Consider the following 20,265-nt stretch of genomic DNA (forward strand, 5'->3'; position numbering starts at 1 on the left):
CAGGGAACTAGATCCCACATGCATGCCGCAACTAAGAGCCCACATGCCACAGCGAAGATCAAAGATCCCACATGTTGCAACTAAGACCTGGCTCAGCCAAACAAATAAATAAATAAATGAATATTTTTAAAAAGTATCAGTATTGACTCATGGATTTGGATTTTATCCAATGGGCTAAATATGTTACTTTGGTTATTTATTTTGTGCTCAAATTTTCCCTAATCTGACCATTGGGAGCCCTTTCAAGCCCCTCTGTGTCATTGTTCTTCGAGAGCTTCTTTACATTCTAGGCTCCTCTGGACTTTCCCTGTCCCAGCCCTGGAGTCGCCATCTCTCCAGGGCCCCTGGTGCGGTTTGCTGGCGGATGAGGTTTCGGGTCCAAGAGTGCTAAGTGAGCTCCTTGCAACAGGCTGTCATCCCTTCTATGTCCTCTCAGTAGACAGAGCTTGGGAGTCGTTTTGTTACTTTTTCATAATAATATTGCTAACTGAAAATACTCCCCCTTCCCCCACTCCAAATCCCCTTCATCCTATGGAGGGAAGCTGGGTGCTGACAGCACCAGTCCTAGGGTGCCCCAAAGTTGCTTCCCAGCTGCTCTGTCTCCCACCGTCACCACTGCCTCACCAGTGAGGACCAGGGTCTCTTTGTCCTTAGAGGATTCTCCACCAAGGGAGCACAGGCAGGCAAGCCTGTTCCAAAGCCCCTCAGGTACAGCCCTTTTCTTCAAGTGGTTTTACACCATCAATGTCATACACAGATTCACTAGTTACTGTTGGGCTCCAGTTTTTAAAAAATCCCATCCTTTTACTTTTATTTTTTAAATGTAAAATCTAAGGTGTATTTGGAGATGTGCACGCTTCCTGATGCTGGAGGGAACCATCTGGTCCAGGTGAAGACCCCAACACTATTTTCAAAAGCTCCCCCAGGAAGCACGCCTTGAAACCCTGATCCATCCCTTTTGAAACAGCCCTGGGCTGGTGGGCAGCAGTCCTGCGCTCCACCAGCCCCGGAGCCCACCTGCAGCCTTGGCGAGTCCCTGGCCTCCCGGGGCCTTGGCCTTGCACCTGTGAACTGAAGGGCCACACCAGAGGTCTCCAGACAGCTCACAGACCAAGGACTTCGAGGTTTTCCATGACACCACTTTCACCCGTTAACCCGTTTCATCTTCACAAGAGCCCAGTGAGTGGCACATAGTAGGGTTTCCATAAATAGAGTTCCATAAAGGAATCAGCGTCCTCACTTTACAGTGTGAAAACTAAGGCTCCAAGAGGGAGTGACTTGCCCCCAAGGTCTCATTAGGCGAGAGACGCCCTGAAAGCGCCGCTCCAGCCGTGGCACACAGTAGGAGCTTCGGTCAGGGGACGGGGAAGGTCCGGCGGGGATGGATTTGTGCCCTGAGCACCTCGCGGTCCGGGGGAGCCCGGGGCTGGGTTTATGTAAATATCCTGCGAGGAGGCCGAAGACTGGCTGACTCGGGCGGGGGCGGGGCGCGCCCGGGGCCCAGGGCCGACAGGTGCGCGCGACGGGAGAGGCGCGGTGCACGCTCGCCCCCTGGACCGCCCGCCCTGTCGCAGCTTCTCTCGGGCGATGCCTCCGCTCTGGGTCCTGCTGGCCCTCGGCTGCCTGCGACTTGGCTCAGGTAAACGGCGGATGAGAGGAGGGGGCTGTGCCCGGGGAGGGCGGGCAGCTGTGTCCCGGGGCGTGTCCTGCACCCTGATCCTCCTGAAGGGTTCCCAGAGGAGCCAGGATGGGAAGTGGCATCAGGGATGGGAACTTATTCCCTCCAGGAATGGGCACAGATGCCTGCTCTGTGCCAGGCCCTGTGTAGGCTCTGGGGAGCCAGATATTAATAATAATAGCCAACGTTGATAATAAGCTTCCTCTGATGGGGATTCGAGGGCTCTGTGTTGGGTGCTGCAAGAGACAAGCACACAGGGGACTGTGGGAGAGCAGAGGAGGGACTGGACTAGACTCATGGTGACGCCTGGACTCGGGACACAGAGGGATATTTCAGGTGAAGGGGCAGCATGGGCAAGTTCAGGGAGGAGGGCGGTGGCATTGTCTATCCTGGGAACCTCCCACCCATTGTCCATCGGTGTGACCGGAGCATGAGGTCAGGGGGTGTGCATGGAGGGGAGGCTGGAGACCCACGAGGCAAGGCCCAGAGCTTCAGGACCTCACTGCCCCTCCAGAGAGGCTGGACCGTGTTGGAGGGCAGTGGGGAGCCAGGAAGGGGCCCAGCAGGAGAGGGACGCAGTCAGATTTGCACGATAGAGCGCAGAGGATGGGGGAGGGCTGTTTACTAGGGTCCAGGTGAAGAGGGTGGACTCAGACCGGGCTGAAGGGGTGGAGAGATGCATAGGCGGGGCAATGGGGTTCTCGGTGACTGAATGTCTGTTGGGGGGAGCGAGAGAGAAGTAGTTCAGCTGGATTTCCTGGTTCTGGTCAGGATGGCTGGGTGGGGACGGGAATGCTGCCCGTGTCTGAGACAAGTTCCTGAGATGGCCCACAGGGAGAGTGAAACCCAGTGCCTGGCTCACCGCAGATGTTCAGTAACTGCAGAGGGGTGTGTGTGTGTGTGTGTGTGTGTGTGTGTGTGTATGTGCGTGCGCGTGCACGTGCACAGAGGGTGCCCGTGGGTGTGGACAGTTCTGCTGGGGGTCAGCTCCTGGCCTCATTGCTCCTCCAGGTGTGAACCTCCAGCCCCAGCTGGCTAGTGTGACCTTTGCCACCAGCAACCCCACACTCACCACTGTGGCCTTGGAAAAGCCTCTCTGCATGTTTGACAGCTCAGCGGCCCTCCATGGCACCTACGAGGTCTACCTCTATGTCCTGGTCGACTCGGGTAAGGGTCCTGCTTCCTCTGGGCTGCTCTGAAAGGGGCTTTGACCTGTCTGCAGGCAGGAGGGAAGGAGACAGGTAGAGGGGTGCTCCATCCCTGCAATTAAACCACCCCATGCACCTCACTGACATGCACTGGTGCCCGCTCTGTGCCAGCCCTGGGCTGGGTGCTTGCGGTCACAGACGTGCATCTGCCCTGGAGGGACATCCAGTCTAGTGGGGGAAATAATAACAGCATCAATCACTGAGTACTTACATTGTGCTTCGTGCTTCGCACACCTTAGAGCTAATAGTTACAACCTGCCTGCAAGGTAGCCGTTAGGATGCTCATCACAGGGGCAAATAATCGGGGCTCAGAGAGGCTGAGTAACTCATGGGAGCTCCCGGAGCTGGAGAGCAAATCAGATTCTCTGGTCCTCAACCTCAAGTCCTGCCCAAGGCTTCCCGCGGTAGTTCAAGATCGGTGTTTGGGATGGAAGCCACGCATTTGGACTTGAGGGCTCTGGGCCAGCCCTGACCTGTTCACTGGCAGCAACCCTGGGATCTGAGAGTAGGGACCCGATGACAACCTCTTACGTTTCTAGCCAGCAGCCATTACAGCAGCTCCTGTGGGGTCATCATTTTATTCTTTCAGCAAACAAGTATTGACTGCCTACCTGTGCCCAATCCCAATCTGCAGGCACGGCGAGGTGTTTTCCTCCCATTTCACAGAGGGTCCAGAGAGGTAAAGTGAGTGGTCCAAGATCACCCAGCAAGTAAGGAAGAGACCCCAGGGCCCAGTAGAGCGCTGGCGCAGAGAGGATGCAGAGAGGACGTTTGTTGAATGACTGAGTGAGTGACTAAGCTGGGGTGGCCAGGAACCTCACTCCCGGCACTGCCTCTACAGCCAGCTTCAGGAACGCCTCTGTGCAGGACAGCACCAAGGCACCTCTCAGCTCGACGTTCCAGCAAACAGAGGGAGGGAGGACAGGCCCCTACAAGGCGGCGGCCTTTGACCTGACCCCCTGCAGCGACCTGCCCAGCTTGGATGCTGTCAGGGATGTGTCCCGGGCCTCGGAGATCCTGAACGCATACCTGGTCAGGGTGGGCACCAATGGGACCTGCCTGTCTGACCCCAACTTCTGGGGCCTCTGCAACCCACCCCTGTCAGCAGCCACGGAATACAGGTGGGTGTGAATGGCTGCGGGAGGGGGGCAGGTGTGCCCCAGCCCCGACGTGGGGCGACGTAGAGCCGGTGAAGTGTGAGAACCCACATTTCTCTGGAGCCTACCACATGCCAGGACCGTCCCGGGTGCCATAAAGGATTCCTGGCTTCCTGGGCTCGTGACCGTGCACAGGGCCCTGCGCTCAGAAGGACCCCCTCTTGGCTTAATGCTCTGCCATTGCCATCTTGAAATTTTTAACTTTTAAACTAGGGGCCGCATTTTCCTTTTTGCACTGGGCCCTACAAGTTATGCACCTGGTCCTGGCCCATCACCCATGTGGCAGTTCGTTTGACAGGGAAGGAGCTGTGGTCCAGAGAGGGAAGGGGGTCACCTCGAGAAAAGCTGGGGCTCAGCGCAAAGACTTCTCCCGCCTTCCTGCAGTGCACCGCAGAGCAGCTCCCTGGTTCATTTCCACGCGTATTTCCTGAGCATCTGCTCTGTGCCGAGCTGGGGGCTCAGCCCTGACCCAGGGCCAGGCGTCTCACCCAGCGCCAAGCCTTGATTACACTCACCCCTGTTACCATGGAGACGCCTAGGTTGGGGCCTCTGTACCCTCTAGGCCACATCTGGGGCCCAGGCCATCCCTTACCTCCATCCTCTCACAGGGCTCACCCCTCCTCTGGCCTCGGCCACTGGGCAGGACCTGAGTCCTGGCTGTCCTCTTCCCCACCCTCAACCCTTACCTCTGACCTTGTTCTTAACATGGGAAAACCTCTCCCTCCTACTTGAGCCCACCCTACCTAGGGGCCACAGGGCACACATCCCAGCCTCTGGAATTCTCATCTTCAAACCTAGAGAAGCAGGGATTAAGCAAAACACTGGATGCTACAAAGATTTTAAGGGTCTTCATTTTTTTGTGTGTCAGACTAGAGGCTGTTGATTTCTTTGATCTCAGAACATCCATCATTTTTAACTGAGGGTGAAGAAGACCTAAAGTAGGCCATAGGTATTCTGTACTGTGTCACCTGATCTTCCTTTATGTTTTGTAACACTTGATTGGGATTTTCTGGATATAAAGTTAGCCTTTATCACAGGGCATCGGGGTTGCAAATGGATATTATTCCTTTTTTTTAAGTCTCTTTTGTGAGACCGAGGACCAGGCTGGGAATAGAGGAAGGCAAAAATGCAAGAAGGACAGATGGGTCAATACTCAAATCTGCTACGTGCACAATATATACGGCAGAGAAACAGAGGGGCTCCCAGAGGGAGAGCCTAGGCTCCGACGGCTTTGTGGATGAGGTGGCATCTGAGCTGTGGAAACACCTGGCAAAGGTGCTGCTAATGCGAAGTCCAGCAGCATCCTGTTGCCAGAGCCCCCCACCCCCACCCCACCCACTGGGGCCACCTAGATCTCCATCTCCTACGAGTCCCAGCTCTGCCCCAGTCCCTCCCCCTCCCTGTGGCTGAGGCTCACAGGATGGAAGGAAGTCATCCCTGCTCCATTTCCTTCCAGATTCAAGTACGTCCTGGTCAATATGTCCACAGGCTTGGTACAGGACCAGACCCTGTGGTCGGACCCCATCCGCACCAACCGACGTAAGTGGTGGAGGTGAGCTGGGAGTGGTCCTCAAGGGAACCCAGGGAAGCAGACACATGCTGTCACTTGGAAAAGTCTCCCCAGATACAGGCAGGTTATTGGGTTATGAGGAAAATGCATCTTAAAATAGTTTAACCCAAGACTTCATCCTCCCTCCCTCGAGGACCAGGTGTCATGACAGAGGCCGGTGGAGGATTTGCAGGTGTTTGGGCTGGCTGTGGATGGTGTAACTGAAGACAGAGTCAGCCGGCATTTCCAGCCCTGATGGTGCATTTGCCTCCAAAGGGCTCAGCGTTTATCCTGCATTTAGACCCTAACGAGCCCCTTTGTTGAGCCCTCACAAGGACAACATCATTATCCTGTAGGGTGGTTCCAGAGGCATCTTAGCCACAGGGGCATGAGCCCTGGCGGCAGCAGGAGTGCCATTCTCCTATGGTTTTTCTGAAATGGGGGGTCTTGCAGGCCCAGGCATCTGCCGGTGGTCCTGCCCTGTCCCCCTCAAGCCTCCATCTGAGTTCTCAACACAGATCCCAGGTTTATACACACCAAATCATGTCTGCTGAACCTTAGGGGCGACAGAAGAGATTTCCTACGGTAACTTTGACAACCTGTGACCCTAACTTTAGAACTCCCTGGGAATTCCCTGGCAGTCCAGACTCCGCACTTTCACTTCAGCTGTCCTGGGTTCGATCCCTGGTCGGGGGGCTAAGATCCCACAAGCTGCAGGCACAGCCAAAAAAAAAACAATTCCCCTGCCACCCATGGTAATCTTATGGGCCAGTTAGGGCTCTGTGAGGTTGCCTGAGGTCACACGGCTAGTGAGGGTGTAGCTGGGCAGGCGTGCATGTGGCTGGGGGCTCCTTCCTACCCTCTGTCCCCGCTCACCCATGGCACGCCCATGCCTTGTGGTCCCACTGAAACAGCACTGCCCTGGGGCCAAGAGTCCCAAGTTCAAGCCCAGCATCTGAGCCTCACTGCTGGGTGGGACCTCAGTTTTCCCATCTGAAAAGTGGGAAGAAGAATCCTTGCTCTGCTCCTCCAGCAGGGTTCCTTCGGGTAATCCAGATAAAAGTACCAGGCCCAGCTCTCTTGGGGCAGGGAGACAGACCTACAGGCTTGAGGCTGGAGTCTGAGTGCCCTTGAACAGGAACTCAATCTCCCTGAGCTGCAGGGAGCAATCTGCAGAACGGGGGTCTCATGGGATTTACAGAAGACACTGGACGAAAAGCCAGCTCACAGTAGGACCTATAAATGGTTTGTCCACTTAGTTCCAAAAGGGTGACACTGGCCAGAGCAGAGGGAGGGCACAGTCCCCCTGACTCCGTTAGACTGGGGACCTTTGCTCCACCTTTATTTTGTTTATAATCTGTATCCCATCCATCTCACCGGAAGACTTGAGTCAGTTCATAATTCAAAATTATGCAAAAAGATGGTTAGAAGAGGGTGAGAGCAGACACACGCAAGAGAAAGTTGGGGAGTGGGATGTGGTAGCAAGTCAGATAATTACACCTGAAACCCAGGGAGAGGCACTGACCTGGGTCCTTGCTTCACCCCTGAGATTTTAGGCTTCCAGGGCAGGGAAGGCTTCCCTGTGCGTCCCTGGGAGGAGGCTGGGGGGTGCAGCATCTGGAGAGTAACGAGCCTGCATCCCACAGTCGCTCCATACTCGGCGATCGACACGTGGCCGGGCCGGCGGAGCGGGGGCATGATCGTCATCTCGTCCATCCTGGGCTCCCTGCCCTTCTTCTTGCTCATTGGCTTTGCTGGCGCCATTGTCCTCAGCCCCGCGTGAGTTCCCGCCAGTTGGAGGGGCGCGGGCAGGGCTTGGGGACACACTCCACCAGGAGGGTCTTCTGAGGTGGGGGGAGCCCGGGAGCAAGAGAGCTGCCTTCCACCCTGGGTGGGGTGGGGTCTAGTGAGAGGGGAGCAGGGTCCTGGGGTGTCCAAGGTCAAGTCTTCAGCTGGGTAGGGGATTGCTGAGCACCGGGGCTTTGTGGGCAGATCTGAGCTCTCACACAGCTGTGTGTCTTGGGCCAGTATCTTATCCTTCTATGCCTCAGTTTCCTCTTCTGGAACATGGAGATTCTAATCAATATTATCTGCCCCATGGAGTTGCGAGGGTTAAGTGAAATATTCCCTATAGAGTCCTCAGGGCAGTACCCAGGTACTAAATGGGTATTAGCTTCTGTTGTCATTATAATTCACTCGCTTGCAGTACAGATGGGGAAACTGAGGCCTGAGGGGGGAAGGGTGGCCCAGGGTCACACCCCCAGGTAAAACAGAGCTGGACCAGAGCTTCTGAGTCTCCTGACGCCACTACCAACTCTGATGTGCGTCTATTTAGATCAGGACTGGAGGTGTCCCATGGGGTGTCTGGAGCAGCTAATGGGGCTGCCTTGTGGGAAGACAGGAATCCACTAATCCTGGGAGGATGGAGCAGGGGGTGAATCAAGGCAGCCGCAGGTGCAGGTGCCATGATAATCCAGAAGAGGGCAGGGCAGATCCTACCTGGAGCATCAGGGTGGGCTTCCTGGAGGAAGGAACAGCAGGAACAAATTTTTATCAGGACTGGGATGAATTGAAAACTCACATGCAGTGTGCATCTCAGCAAGAGAGGCAGGAGACCCAGGCGGCTTTAAAGATGGGGGGCGGGGTGGGGGTGCCTGTCCCAGCGCGGGTGCAGCGGATGGAAAAGCTCCTTGGAGTAGGTGAAATTACGTGGAAAGGTAGAGATTAGCCAGGAAGGAGGAGACGTGGGGTGGGTGAAGGATGGAGTAGGGAGGAGGCAGTGAACTTGGAAATCAGATTGCCCTCTGACATTTAAGTTAAAAACACAGATAATAGATGAGATTAGCCACCAAGAGACTGGTCTGTCTGGCCAGACCTGGGAGCAGTCTAGATGTGGTGATGTCCCTCCCTCCCTTTGGGCAGCACCCTAATCTGGCACCAAGGTCCTGTTATCTGACTTTAGCCTGGCTCTTCCATTCGTCCCTCCTACCATCCCCACCCCAGCTCCAGCTGCACCCAACTTTGCACTCTTGCCCCAGACACTCCCTAGTCCTTCCTATCAAATGCCTGGAATACCTTTCTGTGCCTCCATTCTCCTCCTTTAAGGCCAGATTAACTGCCCCCTCCTCCAGGAAGCCCTCCAGTGGACTCATCCACTCTGTCTGATCATTGTGTGCTGTGGTCTGTCTCCCCATACAATCTTAGCTCTTTGGGGACATTTGTCCAGCTCATGGTAAGACCTGTAAATTGTTCACACAATTCCAAAAGAGTGACACTTTTCTTATCCCAGGACCTGGCACACAGTAAGTGCTCTGGAAAGATTGGTCTATTGAATGAAGGCCTAAGGTGACCTCCGTGAAAGCAATGTCTAAGTAGAAAGGTCCCTGACCAGCTGAGGGGTTGGGGTTTGCTCTGCGCCCCTAACCCCGGCTCTGTTCATCTCCTCCGTCAGGGACATGGGCAGTGCTGACGGGGAAACAGCCCACGACTCCCAGATCACGCAGGAGGCCATCCCCAAGTCCCTGGGGACCTCGGAGCCCTCGTACACATCTGTAAACCGGGGGCCGCCCCTGGACAGGGCCGAGGTGTATGCCAGCAAGCTCCAGGACTGAGCCCGGATGCCACTTCTGGGCGGCCACAGTCTCCCCGAGGGGCTTGCTCAGGGGTCTGCGGGGGGCCATGTTCACACCCTGACCCCAACCAAGGCGAACACAGGGCCTGTTGGTCCAACTGCAGTAAAGCACTTAATAAAATCTTCCCAAGATTTTGAGTTCAATAAAGACTTACAGAATGAATGAGTGAGATGTTGAATGAATGAATGAGTCGTCATTTTGAGGGTCTGCATTGTTTCTCTGGAGGGTGGGGGCAGGGGGCTAATTTTCAGTCAAAGCGAAGGTGGAGAGGGTAAGGAAATCAGGGCTGTTAGGGCACCGGGGTTGTCTGAGTCTCAGGCTCCTCCGGAAGATGGGAAATCAGCACCTCCCCTGAGGGCTTCGCGTGAGCTTTAGGGATTATTAGATGCTGTTTTTGGGTTTGCTGGCTGTGAGGTACCAGAAGCTGATCTGGGCCCAGGTTACGGCTCTGCTGGCAGCTCGTCCTGTCCCCCCCACCAACCCTGTAGTCAGCTCTTTCTCTTTGGGGCTCAGTTTCCTCATCTGTAAAATGGGCTGATACATCAGTTAATTTCAGGGCCATGCACTTCTGGGTCCCTTCACAGCTTTCTCTGAGGACCCCACTACAGACAGGCAAAAGAGGCTGCAGGACACAGGGGAGGGGCACCAAGTCCTCTTGGGGGGCAGACGGGCTCTCCCAGTCCTGGGTCTGTGAGTCTCCACACAGATAACTCAATTCTGTCTTCTGAGCCAGGTAGCAAGACTGCTTTCCTTTCTGGGATGTGCAAAACAAGTCAGTCCCACTTCCCATCACTGAAAGAAGAAGAGGTTTGTCAGGGGACTTCCCCAGCGGTCCAATGGTTAAGACTCCGTGCTTCCAGTGCAGGGGGCGCAGGTTTGATCCCTGGCTGTGGAACTAAAATCCCACATGCCAAGTGGTGCGACCAAAAAAAAAAAAAAAAAGAGGCTTGTCAGAGCAGGGTTGGTTAAAGCAAGAATGCTACCTGACAGCTGTGAGGAAGAGCCCCAGCAGGCTGATGGGGTGCTCTCAGGACACCAGATCACGGATGCTGAGACATGTCCAGATGCACCAGAGGGGGCCATAGCTGACAAGGCAGGAGGCCTTTGGCCCCTTTGGAATGGCATTCAGGCCCCTTCTGTGCAGCACAGGGGAGAGGAGGGTAAACCTTCATCTTTGGGCAGCATGGGGTTGGGGGGTGAGCTTGGATTCGAAGGCAGAAGCCAAGCCTTGGCCAGCTTCCAGCCAGTTCTCTCCAGTCTGCAGAATAACCCAAGCTGGTGGGCGGGGGTGGGTGGGAGAGGCTGGGCTTGGCTCATGGATTCTGGGCTGGACTCAAGCTTCACAGAAACTTCTAATTATAAATACCCACAGAAGCAATTTTTCTAGCTCACTTCTCAGATTCTGAAGGATCCTCTCCTCCCATGACTGAGCTGGCAGGGCCTTCAGAGCTGAGCTTTCCACCTCCACACAGATGCTGCTTCACCTTCTCTCCCATCTCAATCATGGTTCATCAATGAGCTGATCACTGTAGACATGCTGTGTGACTTGGGGCAAGGAAGTACCCTCTCTGGGCTCCTCTGACCTCATCTGTGCAAAGAGAGTCAGAATGCTTGTGAAGGTTGCTCCAAAATAGGTGATTTTTTCTGAGATCTAATCAATCACGAGGTGATGTCATTCAGTTAAATCCAACCAAACCCTGAGCCCCAGGCTTGGGAAAACTCGGAGCCACCCTTCCGGTCAGAATAGAAATGCACAGAGGAATTGTCAGAGCAGAGCCCTGGACAGAGCATGGTCTGGCCTTCGACACACAGGTCAGTCTAGAAGTGCTGTAAGAATCAGAGATAGGATTACTCTCCCCACCCAACCAGGGCTGGCATAGCCAGGAGGGCTTCCTGGAGGAGGAGGTGATTTTTCTCAACTTTTCTCAACATATAACCTTTTGAGTTTTTTTTTTTTCCAGCAGCGTAATTCCCTTGGGGCCCATCCAAGTTGTTGCAGGTATCAACACTGCATTCCTTTTTATTGCTGAGTAAGTGTCCCGTGATGTAAATGGACCACAGTTTGTGTATCTGTTCTCCCACTGAAGGACATTTGAGCTGTTTTCAGTTTTTAGCTGTTATGAATACAGCTGCTATGAACATTTATGTAAGGTTTTTACATGAACATAATTTTAATTTTTCTGGGACGAATACCTGAGTGCTATTGCTGGGTTGCATGGGAAGTGTACGTTTACTTTTTTTTTTTTTTTAATTTATTTTTGGCTGTGTTGGGTCTTTGTTGCTGCACGCAGGCTTTCTCTAGTTGCAGCAAGTGGGGGCTACTCTTCATTGCGGTGCTCGGGCTTCTCATTGTGGTGGCTTCTCTTGTTGCGGAGCATGGGCTCTAGGCGCGCGGGCTTCAGTAGTTGTGGCTCACGGCCTCTAGAGCGCAGGCTCAGTAGCTGTGGCGCACGGGCTTAGTTGCTCCATGGCATGTGGGATCTTCCCGGACCAGGACTCGAACCCGTGTCCCCTGCATTGGCAGGCAGATTCTTAACCACTGTGCCACCAGGGAAGTACAACACTATTTTTTATTTTAGCCATTCTGATAGGTGTGCAGTTGTTGTATGCCTTCACATTCCTACTAACAGTGTGAGAGTTCCAGTTCCTCCACATCTTCTGCAACACTTGGTATGGTCAGGCTTTTAAATGCTGGCCATTCTGGTGGTGTGTAATGGTTTTGATTTGCATTTCCCCATAATAATGTTGAACATCTTTTCAGGTCCTTATTTGCCGTTCATATATTTTCCTTGATGAAACGTGTTCAAATCTTTTGCTCAGTTTTTAAAAACTGGGTTGTTCGTTTATTGTTGAGTTATAAGTTCTTAGTATATTTTAGATTGGGTCCTTAGTCAGATATGTGTTTGCAAATTGCTCCCAGGCTGTGTTTTGCCCTTTTATTTTCATAGTGGTGTCTGTCCCTGACCCAGCTGCCCTTTTCTTTATAGCCTCCCCACGCCCTGACACGTGTTTTTTTTTCTTTATAAATTTTAATAATGGTTATGTTTTTTAAGATTAATTAATTAATTTATTTTTGGCTGCATTAGATCTTCACTGCTGTGCACGGGCTTTCTCTAGTTGTGGCGAGCGGGAGCTACTTTTCCTTGCAGTGTGTGGGCTGCTCATCGCGGTGGCTTCTCTTACTGCGGAGCATGGGCCTAGGCACGTGACACGTGTGTACATTGCCCATTTCCCTTCTACACCGTCAGCTCCACGAGGGCAGGGGCTGTTTTCCTGCTGTGTCCTCAGCTCCTAGGAGGTATTCATGCTGGTCCCCCTGGCCTTATCACGGCTGTTGGGGAGCAGGGGCCTGGATTGGTGAGCCGAGACCTCAGTGTGGCTTGTTGCAAACTTCCAGGCCAGGGGTGAGGAGGCCTGAGCTGGGGCCCGGGTGGGGGGCAGACGGAACAGCGGAGGAGGGCCAGAGAGACTTCTCCAAGCTTCCCTCCTCCCTTCTCCTGCCAGCAAAGCCGTCCTGCTAGCTACCCACCCCCCACGGGCTGCCCAGCACTGGCGTCACAGTCCTACCTGCCAGCCTGCCCAGGCACAGGTACAGCACCAGGAGTTTCTACAGGAAATTGATGTGGGGGGGGGGGGGGCGTAGGGGAATTCCCTGGCGGTCCAGTGGTTAGGGCTCCGCGCTTTTGCTGCCGACAGCTCCGGTTCCACCCGTGCTCCGGGAACTAAAATCCCACAAGCCACACGGGGGCGTAGTGTGTGTGTGTTATCTACGTAGGGTGTGGTCCAGAGGTATACCATATGCATACATCAGGGCTTTACACCCGTGCAGGGCATCTTTGTGTTATGATGTGGGTCTTTCCGTGGCAACAGAGCAACAACTTCCTTTCTGGGATGGAAGGATTGTCAGCTCATCCCTGATGTCTTTTCCCTCTCCCGGGGCCCCGCCTGTGACTCTGTCCCTTTTCTCCATTCTGCCAACACCACACCCTTTCTGTAGCCAGGCATGTCCTGCAGCGGTTCCAAGCAGATGCCCACCTTCCAGCTTGGCCTGGTTACCGTTAAGTCCTCAGTGTCTGCTTTTCAGTCTGTTAAAGGGGAATAATAATACCTACCGCATAGGACGACTGACAGGTGCGGTAAGATGCATATGGAGAGTTTAGCACGTGGCACGTGGTAGGTGCTCAATAAACAGTAGTTAAACACACAAAAACATATCCACGAGAGCAACTTCTGCACAGAAGTGAGTGGGGTCTGTCTGGGGAACCGAGCCTTGTGGGTTCACACATACACATATTCACTCCTGTGTTCAGTACACGCTGAATGAGACGTGCTCACACCAGTGGGGTGGAGGCTGGGATGCGGACTCCTACACCCTGCAGGGCCCACGCTGTGTGACATACGCCCGCACCCCAGCACCATGCCGGCTCCTTGTCTACCTGCCCCGCCACTGCCTTATCTGCTCTGAGAGTGTGCAACGCGGCCAGGTGGCAGTGCCGCCCAGTAATTTTCCACAGCTTGAGAGAAGCTGTGTCTCTCTTGGATATGGGGGAGGGGAGGGGAAGGCATTGTTCCCAAGGTGTCCCTTCTGCTGGCTTTGTCCTTGTAAGGCTGCCTGGCTGAGCTTTTGGGTGGAGGGGCCGAGACTTCCAGCCTGCACCTCGCCTAGAGCTGAACTGATTACTCCAGCTCCACCATCCTGGCACACCCTGCCCGGGGCCCCGCTGCGCCTTGGGTCTGACCTCTGACAGCACCGAGCCCACAGGGTTCTGTTTATCAAGGTCCACGCTGGGGCCTGGGGCCCTTGAGGGCAGGGGCTGTCTCCTACAGGTCCAGGTGTAAGCAGATAGGTTAGGGGGTCCCCAGAGAAAGAGAACCAGGCATGGCTTTCTTAACATAAGAGAAGCTATTTTTGGCCTAAGCCATTTTGGGATGTCAGCTTGGCCATAGTGCTTGCCCTTGAACAGGTCTCAGTAATTAATGATATTAAGAGAAGTGAGGGAATGCAGGAACAAAGTAAAAGCAGTCAAGAAACAATAGTCAGTGATAAAACAGAGTCCAAGTTCCTCCTCAAGAGATATACATCCTAATCCAATACAGTCTTTGAGTTCTGCAGGAACTAAGGCCCCCATCCAAGTGGAGGACAGAAAGATGACGTTGACCCTTCTGACTTCAATCAACTAAAGCTTGGACTCTGTCGACCTTTGCCCCAATTCTATGCAGAACTCTCCTCTGCTCAAGCCCCTTCGTGAACATGCATGCGTCTTTAGTTTATTATTTCTTTTTGGCCGTGCCACGTGGCTTGTGGGGTCTTAGTTCCCAAAACGGGCCCTCGTTAGTGAAAGCACGGAGTCCTAACCACTGGACCACCAGGGAATTCCCCACCCTTAGCTTAAAACTTTCCCTATTTTGTGGTCTAGGGATACACTGCTTTGGGAAAGATCTCCAGTGTTCTCCTTACTTGCTGCAAGTAATAATAAATCCTTCCTTCTCCTGCTTTTTCTTTTTAAAAAATATTTATTTATTTATTTATTTGGCTGTGCCAGGTCTTAGTTGCAGCACGTGGGATTTTTTTTTTTTTTTTTTAAAGTTTCAGCCTGTGGGATAGGTTGTTGCTGCATGTGGGCTCTAGTTTCCTGACCAGGGATCGAACCCGGGCCCCTTGCATTGGGAGCGCAGCATCTTAGCCACTGGACCACCAGGGAAGTCCCTTTACACGCTTTTTGGCTTAGTTGTGTCTTTTGGCTCCACATTCACCAAGAGGTGAACCCGGTTTTCGGGTAACACAGGTGCCCAGCACTCAGTACAGGTGCTCAGGAATTGAATTGCACTGTGTTCCGACCCTGGGTACAGGGCATTAGGAGCTGCAGGCAGTGGTGGTTAAATGTGCCTCAGCTTCCCCATCTGGAATAATAACGATGGCGACTTCCTCACCTTGTTCCGAGAACTAAAGGAACACAGGCAAGTGCCTGGCACCACATAGGAAGCCCACCTCTGCTCCTCCTTCACCCCTGACTCACTGGCCCCCACGGTGTTCGGGGCTCTGGGGCCCCAAAGTTCACAGGCTTTTGAAACTTACAAGCACGACTTCCCTCACGAATGGGAGGCTTCCTGTAGGCTGGGGGTGGGGTGGGGTTTGTTAGCCAACTTTAAAACCCGCGGGGGTGTGGGTGGGGGATGGGGGGAGGTGCTGAGGAGAGAGGAAATAGCCATTAACTCTGGCTGGCAGGGCAGGGCAGGGAAGGCGGACTCAGGAAGGACGGGAAAGCTGGCAAGAGGAAGCGGCTTTTGATCCGGTTAGGTTTTCTTCAGGGAAGGGAAGGGCTTCCAGAGGCAGACAATGGGAGGAGGGGGCCACCAGAATAATAAGATCACTAGGGGACACTAAACCAGCTGCGTACCTCTGTGCCGAGCCCATCTATGCGCGATCTCATTTGGTTCTCTCAACCACCCCAGGAGGCGCGCACTAGCATCACAGGTTTTACAGACGCGGAACCTGGGACACGGACGGGCGTGTGGTCACAGGGACTCACGGGATCCGAACCCAAGCTGGTCCCATTCTCAGCTTCCGGGTGAGAGTATTTCTTGATGAGGGGAGAGCACGGGTGGACACTCACTCATTCACATTTGGGCACCGATCGTGTGCCCAGCCCCGTTTTAGCTTCTGGGTACCCAGGGATGGACACGGCGGACAAGGTCCCGGCTCTCCCGGGGAGCTGGGGAGAGAAAAATAACAAGTATACGTAATTTCAGAGTGGTAAGAACTCTGAAAGAAAAGAACGCGGGGCTGGGGGAGGGGACTGGCGATTTTAGGTCCGCAGGGTCTTTGGCAAGCAGGGCGTGTGTGGAGACCCGACATTGGCCCGGGTCTGGACCCAACTCGGGTTGGAGAATAGAAGCTGTGCATGAGTGTGATGCAGAGCCTGGCTGCAGAGAGGCGCCTCCGATTGCACTTAATGGTCTCCATGTCCCTGCAAAGTGCGCCCATTTTGCAGATGAAGCTGAGAACGCGCTGTGAGCAGCTGCAGGCGGAGCGCGGACGAAGTCTCGGCCCAGCGAGAGCCCTCCGCGCACTCGACCGCGCCTGCGCCGGAGATGGGGCGGGGCCTCGGGGGAGGGCGGGGCCAGCGGCTCGGGAGCCGTTGGTTTTGGGGCGGAACCTCCGCGCGGCGAGGGCGGGCGCACGAGGCAAGGCTTCGCCGTAACTCCGCGGCCGGCCTCCGTGGGAGTCGCGGCTGGGGGTTGCGCGTCGTCTGCTCCGGCTCCGGCTCCGGCTCCGGCTCCGGCTCCGGGTGCGCGCGCCGTCTTCCCACCCGCAGACCGACTTCCGCCCGGCCCCGCCCAGCGCGAGGGGCGCGCGGCCTCCCGGAGCCCCCGGAGACTTGGACCGCTGAGCGGGAGGAGGCGGCGGGAGCGCTAGCTCCGACCAGCGTCTCGGCGGCGCCGCGGGTGAGCTGGCTGGTTGGGGAGGCCCGGCGGTGCCGGATGGAGAGCCCCTCAAGACCCCCGGCCTCTCTCGGGATCCACGGCCGCCTCAAGGACCCCGACAGAGCTCGGTTCCCAAGACCCCCGTCTCACCCGCCCTCGGGAGCCCCAGCCCCCGAGACCCTTTCGGAGTCCCCGGCCACCTCTGGCCCCTACACCTTCAGGACTCTCGAGCCCCCAAACCCAGGATTTCCCCTAGACCCCGAGACCCCCTGAGGCCCTCCCGCCGTTTCAGGGCCCCGGGACCCCTTAGGATCCTCGGTTCCAGAAACCCCCCAAGATTCCCTCAGGACCCCCGAGACCGTCCCTGACTTTCCCATCCCCGGGTCCCCTCAGAACCCCGCTGGGCCGCGAGGCCTTCCGCGCCATCTCCCCCGGCTCCCTGGGCCGCCGTCCCCACCCTCGGCGTCTGCCCTGCCCTCTACCACCTGCCCTGAGGTTCTGTTGCCGTTTGGCTCCCTCTCCTCGCTGGTCTCGAGGCTGGGTTTCTCAAACCTGAGGTCCGTGGACCAATGGGGCGTCCGTGAAAGTGCTCCTGGGGGTTTGTGAATTCTTGATAATATAAAAGAAGTAGAGGCATATGAGTCACCTGATGACTCTTTGTAACCAGGTAGGGGGTGTGATCTCAGCGCGGGCCGTGGCGTCGTGTTTACTGTTGCATTGAGGCCAGAGCAGGACAGGGTTTAATTTTCATGCTCTGCGGTGAGACTCATGGCTCCACAGAAGCGCCTAGAAAACAGATCCGATGTGGTGCAGGGTGGCCCAGCTACGTAGGTGAGCGGCTCGGGGCGGACCAGGACGCTTTGAGCTTGTCTCCTGATGTTGTCATTCATGGAGCTAATTTTTTTTTTTTTTCTTTAAATGGCTGTGGTGGGAGAGAATTGTTTGGAGGAAGAAAGACCACATGAGAGGTGGAGGTGACCTCGACCCAGGGTGGTGGCAGTGAGGACCGTGGCTTCTTCAAGCACGGCTAAGCTTCTTCAAGTCTAGACCCAAAAGACTAAGTTTCCAGGAATTGGCACTGGAGCCAGAGACGACACAGCCCCTGCTCTCAGGGCCACGATGGAGGGGGGTAATTAAGCACATAGGTAGTTTTTATATGGCCTTGAACTTAGCTGGGGTGAGGGTCAGATTCTCAGGAAGGGGTGTTATGGAGGGCTTCTTGGAGGGGAGGAAAAGTGACAGGTAATAGGTGAGCTGATTCTTGAAGGTTGAAATCAAGAAGTTTGCCAGGGTCACTCCAGGCAAAGGGACAGTATGTGAAAAGGAGAGGCGTGCCACAAAGCACATGAGATTTTGGAAACCAAGAGGTGGGCTGGAGCATAGATTCATCCTGGGGCGGGGGGTGGCTGGAGATGTAATACCTCCTTAATGAGCAAGGTCCTCAGGGGCTATTAGAGGGAATCCTAAGTGGGAAGAATCCAGCTTTGTTCCTTGAGGCCCACCATGCCCTTGGCCCTTTCTTGAATTACTGCTTCTCCCATCCCCCTGAGTGAGTGATGGTCCAGCTCCCAGCTGAAGAAAGGTGGGCGTTGGTCAGTGGAGAGGAGTGAGGGAGGTGTTCCGGATGGAGGAGACCAGAATGGGGGAAACTGGGAAGCTTGGCAGAGGGCGGGGTTTCAGGCGTGGAGTGGCAAGAACGGGCTGGGCCAGGGTAGTCAGGACCAAAGCAAGAGGAGCTCCTGAAGCCCGGTGGAGGATTTGGTATTTGAAGGGAGTGGGGGGCCATCGAGGGGTTTGAGGAGGGGCGTGAAGAGGGATTTTGTGTTTTTGAACAATTGCTGGGTCTGGTGTGGGAGAATTGTTTGGAGGAAGCAAGACCACATGAGAGGTGGAGGTGACCTGGACCAGGGTGGTGCCAGCGGGGACCTTGGCTTCCTCAAGCATGGCTAAGCTTCTTAAAGTCTAGACCCAAAAGACCTTTCCAGCTCTTTCTTGTCTCAGCCCACCGTCTTCTGCCTGGGGACTGACGCTGGGAACTTGTTAGTCCTTTTAGGGGAGGTTTTGGTCTTTTGCCCATAGGTCACCTAGGGCTTCCTCAGGGTGACTGTGTGTCAGAGTGAGCCCAGCATCCACCCCGGAGGTGCACATGTGGCAGGCACAGTGGGCAGGGAGAGGAGAGGCTGGGTCTCAGAAGTAGAACCAGATCACGGAGTGTTTGGAGGCTGGGCTTGGGGGTCCTGAAGGAACTGGAAAGCCCTTGAAGGAGAGACGAGTTCAGATGTGTTGTGTCAGAAACGTCACTTTGGAGACAGTGTGGGACCAGAGGGGCTGAAACCGGAAGCAGGCTGGCTGTCAGTCCAGACAAGTTGTGAGGACTGCAAGGCATGGCAGAGGGTAGGGATTAGAGATCGATTGAGAATAAATCCACAGGACTTTTGTTTGCTGAGGTCTGGACTTGGGTGAGGGGCAGGGAGACTCGCCTGGTACAGTGACGCTGTACAGTAGAACTTTCTGTGGTGATGAAAGTGTTCTCGATCTGTGCTGTCCAGTTCACTCGACACGTGTGGCTGTCAAGCATTTAAAACGTGACCAGTGTGACCGAGGAACTGAATTTTAAATTTTATTTAATTTCAATTGATTAAATCCAGGAAGGATACCCATCGCGTGCATATGGTGTAGTGGGGATCGCACTGTCGTGGGCTCTGCTGTTTTAAGTGTTACCCCTTTTAGTGTTTGCAGCAACCCTGAGATGTACGATATTATTCCTTTTTTACAGATGAAGGAAATACAGCTCAGAGAGACAGAGTAACTCAACCCCATATTAAGTAGTACAGCTGATACTCGGTTGTTTAACTTCTAAGCCTGGACTCTTTCTGCTGGATCCTACTTCCTCCCTCAAAGAGCCTCAAGGTCTGTTTCCCAGGAGAATGAAGTCCTCTCCAGTGGTGGCTTTGTTTCCCAGCTGAGCCCTCCTTATCTGTTCCCTGCTAAAGTTAACACGGACAGCTGTGTGATAAGCTGCCAGCCGGGAGCAAACAGAAAGCTCTTGTGAGCTAGTTGTTTTGCCCGAGGCTTCTTCTTGCTGCCTCTAGTATCTTCCTAATGCTGGCTGTTTCTCTTAGCATTTCTGGAAAATGAATGGAGCAAGGAAGCAGGTGAACCTGCAGATCAGCCAAACTGTGTGGCTTGGTATTTGTAAAGATAGGTCGTAAAAAGAGGTACAAATGAGTACCTTACATGAAGTTTTGGGGTCACAGTGGACCAGCTGGTGCCCGGGATAGTGGCAAGATTATGGGACATAAGCCAGGAATGAGTTTATAGCTTGTCCCCAGACTCCCTAGGGGACCTTGACCAAGTCACTGCCTCTCAGTCTCAATTTTCACACCTGTTATTTAGGGTATTTGACATCGCAGAACCTTTAAGATCCCTCCAGCTCTAAAATTCTATAATTTTAGATTTCACTGGAGGTTTACTTTCTAGAACATCTCTTATTCCTCTTGGGATGGATAAATGCTGGTGCTTCAGCATTTGGCCTCTGCATTGGTGCATTTTAATAAGCCATTATTGGCTTATTGTTAAGTAACGTGTCTGTTTGAGTTGTGCAGCATGTCATAGC

General features: G+C 54.3%; 2 protein-coding genes across 13 annotated transcripts in view; both read left to right on the forward strand.

Moving 5' to 3' along the window:
- The first annotated feature begins 1,480 nt into the window (after positions 1-1,480).
- UPK3A (uroplakin 3A) lies at positions 1,481-9,386 on the forward strand. Of its 2 annotated transcripts, none has more exons than XM_059934897.1 (6): positions 1,481-1,639; positions 2,690-2,845; positions 3,728-4,007; positions 5,500-5,582; positions 7,239-7,371; positions 9,044-9,386. In XM_059934897.1, exons 1-6 carry the CDS (start codon positions 1,588-1,590, stop codon positions 9,201-9,203), a joined length of 864 nt encoding a protein of 287 aa, XP_059790880.1. In that variant the 5' UTR covers positions 1,481-1,587; the 3' UTR covers positions 9,204-9,386. The 2 variants fall into 2 exon arrangements, with proteins under 2 accessions (XP_059790880.1, XP_059790881.1); XM_059934898.1 differs by having other exon boundaries at positions 5,500-5,595; positions 9,044-9,151.
- Positions 9,387-16,387: 7,001 nt separating this feature from the next.
- FAM118A (family with sequence similarity 118 member A) overlaps positions 16,388-20,265 on the forward strand; it is a 41,401-nt gene continuing 37,523 nt past the window's right edge. For 6 of the 11 annotated variants that reach the window (XM_059937156.1, XM_059937151.1, XM_059937144.1 and 3 more), the window contains exon 1: positions 16,389-16,670. The gene's annotated coding sequence lies outside the window, so the exon portion shown is untranslated. Of the gene's footprint in view, positions 16,671-20,265 lie in introns of all 11 variants that reach the window. The other 5 variants (XM_059937157.1, XM_059937147.1, XM_059937150.1 and 2 more) reach the window with 2 other exon arrangements.

Source organism: Balaenoptera ricei, chromosome 10 (assembly GCF_028023285.1).
Source record: "Balaenoptera ricei isolate mBalRic1 chromosome 10, mBalRic1.hap2, whole genome shotgun sequence".
NCBI lineage: Eukaryota > Metazoa > Chordata > Mammalia > Artiodactyla > Balaenopteridae > Balaenoptera > Balaenoptera ricei.